Genomic DNA, 10,833 nt, shown 5'->3' on the forward strand with positions numbered 1-10,833 from the left:
AATGCAGTATGTAACGTGACCCGCTCACGCTTTACAACGGCCGTTTGAACACCATCGATCACACGCTGTAGAAGAAATCAAATATTCGACTTTAAGCCAGGATTTTTGTGGAAATATTTGGCGTGGTGGCATTCAGAATACATGTTATGATAGAGAAATTATCGTTCCTTTGACATGTTGTATTTTTATTGCGGTTCAAGGGGAGAGAGAGAGATTTTTTTTGGATTTTCTAGCGTGATGTAGTCGATATCGGGTGCTAAGTCTCCAGCCTTCCCATTATTTAGGTAGAGAAGAGCGGATTTTTAAAAAAAAACAAATAAACGGCCTCAAATCGCGCTGAAACGTCGTCAGAAAACTGAACAAAGTAAAAGCAACGACTGCAGCAAGTTTTGAGGCAAATTGTTGAGTGAAACATTTTATTGTCATAACTTTATCATAACTCCCATACATTCCCTTTATAAACCATACACAGGAACCTTGTTTGGGCTGCCTGTGATTAAAACCTGTGTGCTGCTTCGTTTAGGGCACGGCTGTTTCAAATGCCCGAATTAGCAATGTATGTAAGATGTCATGCGCGAAGATTGTTGCGAGTTAATATTAAACTATTTACCATATATGGTAAATAATTTAATATTAAAGCCGATCAACTTTTGTAGAAGAGATAAACTTGGTTGAATCTAGAAGGAGATCGGGCGCAGCGAGTTCGCATAAACTAGAAGACCTACATTTACTAGAGGGGTCGGAGATTGAAGTCGAAAAATTGTTCTGTGGGCTAACATGGAGATTTTTTTCCCATGCTTCTTAGAACTCCCAGTATCGAGGCGGGATTTTATGGGTAAGCCCGTGTAGTGCCAAAATATGCAATGTTTTTCAACTTTTAATGCCGTGTTTTGCTTCTAGCGAAAGCTTATCTTAGAAAACAAGACCTTTAACCCACAGAAAAGGACTTTTTGAAAAGATCTGAACAGATTGTACGAATAGATGTGTCATCAATTTCTCAAACTTGTTGCGCCCGGTATACTGTATATGCTTGACGTGATATTATCGCTCATTCACAATCATCTTATGTTCAAGTTAATGATATGATACACTTAAGAAATAGAAAAATAATCGTATGATATATAAACTGATTTGTTAGTAGAAGTTTAATTATTTATTTATTTTTAAAAATGTTATATACATATAATTATTCGCTCTCATAATCGAGAGTTTTGATCCTCTTTGAAGCTCTAACATCGAATGCCTCTAAATTCTGTAAAGATAAAAGAAAGGCCATTCTAATAGAGGTAATTTCCATCTTGGGGAATAGTAAAACTTTCGAGTAAATTGACTTTGAATTTGAGTAAAAATTAGCTTACACGCGAATTTGGCCATCAAACAGCCTCCTATTTTAGACGATCAGCTTTCAACTAAAAGTTATAATTCAACAAAATGAAAACATCAACGAATAATTTCTCACCTTAAAGAAAGATTTCCTTAATTTACTGGTTAGATTTTAAATACAACAGGAACAAAGATAACCATGTCTTGAGGTTTTTCACTTTCGGGCACATTTTGACGAGTGATTTATCTCCAAATAAAAGGACGATGTACTTGTTGATATGCTCATGTGCTAGTCCTTCGTCTCTAGTTTTGATCCTCTTTGAAGCTCTTCCATCGAATGCCTCTAAATTCTGAGAACGTTGATCAGAAAACCCACAGACTGTACATTCCAAACAAAATGGCGTCTGAAATTCTTTTGTTTTCTATTAACGCGCGCATGCGCAGTACAAATTGCCTATATGCTCCCTCACAGAGCACGTAGGCATTTTGTCTGCGCATGCGTGCAAATATAAGTTTTAATAGAAAACCGCTGAATTGAGCCTGCAGAGATTGCCCAAGATGGCGGAATATTTTCTGTCTAACAGCGCTTGTTTACTAGTTCTCTGTGTCCTTTGGAGACCATTTAAAACGCTATCGAATGGATATTTTATTGCCTTATGAAAAAGGTTGTCGCTAGGTCGTTATTTTACTCTTTATTTTAATAAAATCATGTAGAAATTTCAACGTTGAGAACGAGAGATTAGTGTTGAAAGGCGCTAAAATAGATAGAGGTAAGGGAGGTAACTCGGTTAATTCTTTCTTAATGACAAGATTGATGGTTTATTCCTAAATTAAATTAACCTACAATCACCGCGTTGGGGTAGAGTCGTGAATAATTATTATTTCACTGTACAAGAATTGTACTTGTTTTCATCTTGCAAGCATATTTGAAAGTGGTTACAATCATAGAAAATTCTCTAACTGGTAAAATTTCCTTTTTTACTCATGTTTCATGGTTAGACTGACTTAATATATAAGAGAAAGAAAAGGCCCAATAAAGTATATATGCACTTGCCGTAAATCCTCTATTAAGCATCCCCTCTCGAATAAACCCTCCCTTTCTAATAAGTAACCCCCTTTCTAAAGAAAGAATTTTTTAAAGCCAAACCTTCCCAATTAAAGAAACGTATACTGATTAAATGTGATTTATTAAAGTCTTGATAGTTCACCAACATGTTAAATCACAATAATTTGGCCCTTATTTTCGGTTGCATGACCTTCCCACTTCAGTTTTTTCCACTCTGCACTCTAGTTCCTTGTGAATTTAACAAATCGAAGTCAGGTTTCTATGGGTCTGTACAGTAATCGAACGTGGTGAAATGACGAACCTGACAGCTTAGGACCTACTGCATTTGGGCTAAATCAATACTTAGGTCCCCCTCTCATGAGCCAATAAGCCCCTATCAAACTACCTGAAATGAATAAGCCCCCCCCCCCCCCCCTCTCCCAGCTTAATTTAATAGAGGATTTACATATGAAGTAAAAGAAATCTTTAGTTTTATTCATTTCATAACCATGATCATGAACAACCTGTGCAGAAAATTAACAGAATAGCATATTTTGTTTGAGTCCATTTGGAAATTTATTTATTCATTCACTTTCCAGTAGAATTACGCGAATGATAAAATATATGTAAACCTGAAATAATTGTCTTTAACATCCGCATTTTGTGACCTAAGCGTGGGTGCAATTCGTACTGTGATTAAAATTAAAACTCTCTTTACCCTTTACCTTGAGAGAATATATCTTTTGATCATTGGTTAAGGGAGTTTTAGTTTCAGGGGAATCCCCGGACGACAGCAGCGAATCGTCGGAAATGTAATGGCAACAAATCACGACGTTCTATGCTTACTCATTCATACTAGTGTCAGTTTAGCAATGCGTGTTGTTCAGTACAGAGAGTTTTCTAGCCATACACACTCGGTGCACATTTACAAGAAGATATTTGGCGAATAAAATTGGGAAGCTCTTGATCTGTCACAAATTCCGCAAGCCTTGAAGACAAGAATATATTTCGAGTTAGTTGCGCTGGATTTAAGCGAAATATGAAGGTAAGCTTAGTCGTCCAGTGGAATTTCAACTGTATTCTAACTACGTATTTGAAAATAAATTGAGGTTTAAATTGTTTAGGCGGCAGTTTTTGCTCTTTTCTGGTCATCATTGCCATTCAAATGCTGTTATGCGATTTCTGGGGTATGTAAAGGGCAACACAAACCAGTTAGAAATATACGACTTCGCCAAAAGAAACTTGAAGTTTACGTAAAGTAACACAAATGACCAATGTCGTACAATTCTTGCTTTGAAAAACTCTTTTAGCTAAGAATTTAAGATTATTTAATTGATTTTTTCGTTTAAGGATAAAATTCATAAGTCATAATAAAATTCAAGTCGATATATGTTTCAGTTAAGTAAGTTCGCGCGGGAAACGTAAATGCCACTGAGTCAGCTGTTAATACTAACGTACTTTTCGACTAGGCTCTCAAATTTTTCTACGTATACCCATAATTTTGTACTTTGAAACATTTATATGCATAAAAGATGATGGATTTCTTTTCAAAGAATATAAATCTTTGTGAATTCGTATTTTTTTGGGGGAAATACGATTGCGCTATCAATTTTGCAATCGCTCGCGAGATCAATGAACACCGTCAGGATATGACGTCAAATCACGAGACCACATGACGCTGAACACAATGAATAAGTATTTTTAAAATGTCGGTGGCAAAAAATTATGGTAATTCTAATTTTTCTTTTCTCTTCTTTCATTTTCCTTCAATTTCTACTTATTGGAATTATAACTTTTTCAACTTTTCTTCTCCTTTTTTTTGTGTTTTCTTCTTCTATTTTATTTCTCTTTCATTCATTCATTTTTATTATTAATGATTTATGTATCACTCTTCTCTCTCTATATATATAATAATAATAATAAACTTTATTACTGTGTCATGTCGTTCTAGCTTATTTAAATAAACTAATTGGGGACACCTATCTAGAACCCTATAAAACCAATAAAAATCTTATCCCATGTTTCCAACCCTTAAAACAACCCCTATATATATACATATAATATACGTATATGTATATATAATATACGTATATGTATATATAATATACGTATATGTATATATACTACTGGAATTCTACTATTATATTCTATATTATATTCTACTGGAAGTTCATCGTTGATCTACCATCTATATTCAAGTTTATATATATATATATATATATACTTATATATAAGAAGTCTGTGAATTGATTTTCCCATAAAACAGTGCTCAATACATAGAAGTAGAGCAGAATATATATATGTGTGAGAAGAAAAAGTCAAGACTACATTTTTCCCTACGAGCCTGTTTCATGAATCGCTTCACTCTTCAGGGGATTTAGTGATAAGAAAATTCATGACTATCATTTATATAGGAAAAATATACATAATTAATAAATTAGATAGTAAATAGATTAGCTGTTGCGAGGTAGCAACACTTTGTTTCTGTGTTGGCATGAAGATACAAGTTTATTTCGTTTATCTAATGATGAGAGTTCAGATCGGTGGAGTTATTAGAAATTTTTCTTTGAGGCAAAGATTACATCTTTTGCTGGAGCTTTTGTAGGCAGAGCTTGATGAGTCCAGATGTGTTCGCTGAGTTCAGTGGAGTTTTTGTGTTGTGCGTGACTGCGTGACAGAATGAGGAGGTGTGGTTTCTGTATCTTTAACTACTTGTTTTGTAGTCGTTTTTGCTGTGAGTCCGATGTTTGTATATATATATACACTTATTTCAATAAAGTTAGTTGCCTGAAAAGCTACAAAGCTGAGACCAACAAGGATTATGGGTAGTTACATTTTACGTTTCAATCGCTTTAATGACTGTTGATGGCTTTTAGATTTTTTACCAGTTACCGTCACACCTCTTCTGAGCTTCCTCAAGCTGCAAATTGTATCAAAAGCTTTACTTGTTTGATATTAAAAGTTTCCCATGGTCCTCAGTGATCTCAGCTTTCTAAGTTTTTGGTGACTAACTTTATTGAAATAAGTGTATATATATAAGAAATCTGTGAATCAATTTTCCGTAAAATAGTGCTCAATACATTCATAGAAGTAGAGCAGATCGAAACACGAAACAGGCTTGTCGGGAAAAATGTTATTTGTCTTAACTTTTTCTTCTCAAACAAATATATATATATATATGTATATATACAGCCATTTGTAAAAATTATGGCCGTTTCAAATATACATACAGGTATACCAGACACTGCGAGATATCTTTCTCGATATTTTTTTTTGGAAAGCCCAAGTGATAGACAACTCGAAAAAAAATATCAGGGATGATATCCCATAATTTTTGATATGCTTTTGATATGTACATATAAATGGAAGCGGCCATAATTTTTGCAAATGGCTGTAGACACATATATAATATATATATATACATATACTCAAAGGCACTTAATTGTTTAAGTATTATTCTTAATTATCATTGTCATAATTAATTATAATTATTTTAGTTATTATTATTACTATTTCATAATTATTGCAACTTTTTTTTCCTTTTCTCTTTCCTTTGTTTCTTTTTTTTCCTTCTTTTTAGTATTTTTCTTCTTCCTTTCTTTTCCTTGGGTTTTTGAAATTTAATTATTTTTTCACTAAAATTAATGTCATCGTTATTCATAGGCCGTATATACAGTTCTTGTGCTTGTTGGACTGTGTGCCATGCCAGGAAGTGGAAAATGTAAGACAGAGGAAGTAGAGAAATGTTCAAGCTTGGACCCACCAGAGGGCTGTTTTTGCAAGATGTGCATATCATGCCCAAAAGGATTTGGACCAACTCATCAATGTGGAGGAAGATACTGGAATGGCACCATAATAAAGTGCAAAGCCTGCCCCAATGGTGTTAGCTATTCTGAGAAATACAGCATCGCCTCCTGTCAGCCATGTCATCAGTGTGGTGGTAGAGAAACCTTGCACAATTGCACACCCAACAGCGATACCGCCTGTAGTACCGAGTGCAGAGCAGGGTACACCATGAACCATGCTGTAGAAGAATGCGTTCTGGACCCCTCATTCAAGACCACTTCTAGACAGATAGATACAGCAAAACTGACCACCCAGAACTCAACTATCACTACCCCAACGGAAGTCAGAAAAACGCAAAAGAATTCACATGGAACTACTACATCTACGAAGCCTATCCATTCTGACAAGTCTGGGAGAGATGGGCAATCAAACAGCAAAGATCATTCCAGGGATAATAAGATAATCATACTAACAGTGGTTTTCATAGCAATAGTGGGATTGATGTTGTACTGCTTCCTAAAACAAAAACAAGTTGCCTGCTTCCGACGTAACGATGCTAGGAATCAGGATGAGGAAATAGCATTGACTGATAAGAATAGTACATCTCCCAGATCTTCCCAAGAAATTGGTATATATATATATATATATAATTTTTTTCGTTTTTGTACTAGACAGTTGTTATTAATTAATATTTTATTTCCAGATTTCTGCATTTAGGTTTAAAGAATTTCTTTTACAATTAGTGTTAAATATATATATAATAACTCCATTTTTGAGTTCTCTTTTAAATTTCCTCAGCCTTAATTAATAGCCTTGGTTGTGTGTTAAAATATTTAGCCCTTCAACCAAAACCCCTGAAGTTTTAATTAACTCGAATCTTACTTTCCATAGTATGTACATTCCTTACTATACAATGGGTCTTTATCTTATTTATTTATTTATTTATTTTCATTACACTCATAAGAAACAAAACATCATTAATTAATTTTTATTTAATAATTACTATTTAATAATTATTATTATTTAATAATTAATAATTAATTGCCCACGGTTTTTCAATTAGCACTGTAAAATTGGGAATTGAAAACACTATATATTTTCATTGCATGGCCAGATGTTTATGTATATGATTTCAAGAACACAAAAATGTACATTTCCACACAAAAACCATTTATTAATAATCTCATGCTCATATTGCATGTACTATATATATATCTGATTAATGTTCTGTCTTCAATATTCCACAGTCCCACCATGGCCAATTGACCTTCGACTCAGTCTTATTCCACAAGCCCTTCGTTCAGATGTCACCAACAACATTAGTGAAAACTCACCAGCTGTCAAAGGCTGGCGTGCCATTGGAGAACATAGGCAGATCAATTTAACTCAAAATGATTTACAAGCAATCAGTGTTGCTGGTAAAAAGCAAGGTACAAATGAGGGTGAGGAGCTGTTGATAAAGCTTGCATCTTTCACGCCAAAGTTAACACTTATGAAATTTGTGGAGGTCCTTGAAAATGTGGAAAGAAAAGACGTCGTTGATATTATCTATAATTTCTATAATAATGAAATTAAGATAAATGATGCAGTCCAAATAGATCAAGAATCTCCAAATGACCAACTTGATTATGTTTGAATTGCACTATAAGATTTTAACTGGCCAACTTGTAATATATTAAACATAAGAAATTAAGAATATTTCGTACAATAATATACTAGTTTAAGAAGTGGGTTGGATAAGACAATTTTTAGCTGAGGATTTTTCTAGAATTTCTACTGAACTTGATAAACATTGGATCCAGGGGTATGGTGGAGAGGGGAATCCAATGCATGAGGGGGGTACTACACAAATACATCGCCACAAAAACGTTATTCCCATCCACTACAACTGTGTTGTAAAAATTAAAGTTATCAAGCTAAGATAAGACTTATTATTAATTATATTGTGATATAGTTATGCTTTTAAAATTAAAGTTAGGCTTTTTGCTCAGTAATAAATATTATGCAAGGTGGATTGGAAAAATTCTGCTAAGGATTTGACACCCTTTTGTACTTTGCAGTTTTTTTTTATTTGGTCTTATGTATTGTATAATGATTATTAGTAGAGCTGACTCTTTAGAGTACCAGTTTGAAGTCAATCTTGCTTTTGAGGGTTGACACCTTATTCATGCATCTGCAACAAAAATGGTGTATATACGGATATATAGGATGGTGTAATCTGGCTTCCAAAATATTTTAAAGATAACCTATATAGTAGTATATATTCAATCCATCCTTGCCATGCATGCTTACCATTTAAATGGAAATTAGTATCCAACACTATGTGAGAGCAGTAGTATATGGCTTGTTTTTTCTAGGGCTAATGAAATTGAGTGACATGCTTTCTTGTATATTATGATAATGCATTAATTATTATTATTAATTATAATATGACAAGCATTATTCTGCAGGCCAGTTATTTATGCATGTGCAGTTTTAGAGAATGTACATATTTTGATCAGTAAAGGGAATTGTTAAATTCCCACCTGCCCTGTCTAAGGGGTGTGGTTTCAATTGACTAGTGCATATTATTTTGTTAGTGTTGCTACTAATATAACAGCATTGGAATATTTATGCACATTTTATATTATGTACCATGATGTCATGCTATATATATATATTCGAGAGTAGAAAGTTTTTTTTTCAAACACTTGGCATGGACTTAAGCCATACAGAATGGCTTAAAATTTTATTCCACTAGCTATGTATATAGCTGCAGTAAAAAGCATTAGTTAGTTATTATAAATATAATAAATTTTAGTAATTTTAGACTTGAATATAGTTTCATCACACATGCCATGATTGGTTGAGCAGCCAGGGACTCTATTATGAGGTTTCCCAAGCCAGTAGAGCAGTAGTAATACTAAAACGTTTCTATCCTGAATTTTGTCTTTTTATTTACCTGGCTGCTTCAAAACTTGCAGCTTGGTATTTAAATACTCCCTCATATGGGTGATATTTATGTATTATATTGATGTTTATATCAAATGTAAATACACTTTAAATGAAAAAATTTTTAAAAAATTAAAAAGACTGTGTAAACAAGACGCTCTTGGAGTGTGCACTGGGTGGCCCAATATGCTGGTTTAGTAAAAATACACAGGTGATTATTAAAAATCTTGCATGCTAATTGGTCGAGAAGCTCACACTATCACACGATAATCACATCCAGCGATAATCCAAAATAGCGGCCCGCCGCTTTGTTGCTGTTACTGGAGAGGAATTAGAAATAATGAAAGAAAATGCTGTTTCCAAAAGGACTAAAGAGGCTAACAAATTTGCACTAACTTTGTTCGGACTTAAAACAATCAAATAAGCTCAAACAAACTGTTTTGATTCGCAAAGTCGGAGTTCGCCTGTGTTGTAATTGAAAGCCACGCTTGTCACTTCAATTAAAATTTTTCCTAACTTTAAATGTGTCTTTCATCTTCTTATTTTTTTCTTTTTTTAAAAATAATCACCTGTGTATTTATACTGTTATGGAAGCCGATAGGGGTCACACATTGTCGGGAATGAGTGGTCGGGAACGAATTGTCGGTGATGAGTTATTGGGAATGAGTTGTCGGGAACAGTTTGTCGTGGACGAGTTGTCGGGAATGAGTAAATATTCCCCGATATTCACTTCGCCTTCGAGAAGGGGTTAGCACAGTTAGTACGAATATAAACAATCGTGAATAATTCGTACGGGAGTTGTCACAAATTCTATTGCGTGACATTTCCTGCCGTGACACTGACCTCAGACTACACGAAAAAAATCTAAGACGCGAAAATCAGTTGCTCGCTACTGAGTACAGACTCGTCAAATATAACTAATAAGTTTGAATCAAAATAACATCACTGACATGAATCGCCTAACTGGCCTAAACAAAAATATCGTTTTTAGGCTGGAAAAGAATACAGAGTTCCTGAGAAAGTGGATGAAATTTTTGACTCCCGTACGAATAGCAAAATCTGGGAGCAAAATACAAGTCGCCGTACAGGTGACATACGAATAGCCAATCGGTTATAACACAGGCTAACCACTCTAATAAATGAAGGAAATACTAAATGGTGTCTTGTATTTGTCTTTTTATGCACGCACGCTATCGATTTTTTGTCATCTCACCTACCCCCCTTGGTAACAATTTTATTTTTCTACTATACAGCTACTATACAATATACTAGTATATTGTATAGTAGAAAAACAAAATTGTTACCAAGGGGGGTAGGTGAGATAGCGCGCGCGCATAAAAAGACAAAGACAAGACACCATTTAGTATTTCCTTCATTTATTAGAGTGGTTAGCCTGTGGTTATAAGTAACGTCCCATGACTATATTTACTCGATTAATATCTTGACAATCGATGAGCTTTTCAAGTTCAGAATCTTGAAATAGACTTGGAACAAGAAAACAATATAATAATAACTTATTTCCTTCTCTGTTTTTTTATAGTACTCGATGACTTGTTTTTGTCCGAATTAGACTGAAAACTTGACCATTTACCTTCTATTGGACACCGTGTTACTCATCTGTTTCGTTTTCTTGATAAACTACGGCACATAATCATATGATCAAAGCGTTTAGATAGAAACTGCGATTTTCGGAATTAAAAACGCTCACAGGAATCCTTTCTTCGTCCGCCATTTTGTCAGCGCCTGCA

The 10,833-nt window shown here is 34.2% G+C and overlaps 1 protein-coding gene and 1 long non-coding RNA gene across 2 annotated transcripts; one reads left to right on the forward strand and one right to left on the reverse strand.

The window, feature by feature from the left end:
* Positions 1 to 1,140: 1,140 nt before the first annotated feature.
* On the reverse strand, positions 1,141 to 1,802 carry LOC148904671 (uncharacterized). The gene is made up of 2 exons (XR_016118865.1): positions 1,460 to 1,802; positions 1,141 to 1,252 (listed from the first exon to the last, which is right to left on the reverse strand). It is a non-coding gene; the product is annotated as an uncharacterized LOC148904671 (long non-coding RNA).
* A 1,096-nt stretch (positions 1,803 to 2,898) lies between these two features.
* On the forward strand, positions 2,899 to 9,355 carry LOC148904672 (uncharacterized). The gene is made up of 3 exons (XM_089025284.1): positions 2,899 to 3,413; positions 6,032 to 6,782; positions 7,402 to 9,355. Exons 1-3 carry the CDS (start codon positions 3,408 to 3,410, stop codon positions 7,788 to 7,790), a joined length of 1,146 nt encoding a protein of 381 aa, XP_088881410.1. The 5' UTR covers positions 2,899 to 3,407; the 3' UTR covers positions 7,791 to 9,355.
* Positions 9,356 to 10,833: the final 1,478 nt, after the last annotated feature.

The sequence above is a fragment of the Actinia tenebrosa genome, unplaced genomic scaffold, assembly GCF_029948245.1.
Source record: "Actinia tenebrosa isolate PJP-AT-01 unplaced genomic scaffold, QUT_ActTen_1.0 PGA_scaffold9__36_contigs__length_13948895, whole genome shotgun sequence".
Lineage (NCBI taxonomy): Eukaryota > Metazoa > Cnidaria > Anthozoa > Actiniaria > Actiniidae > Actinia > Actinia tenebrosa.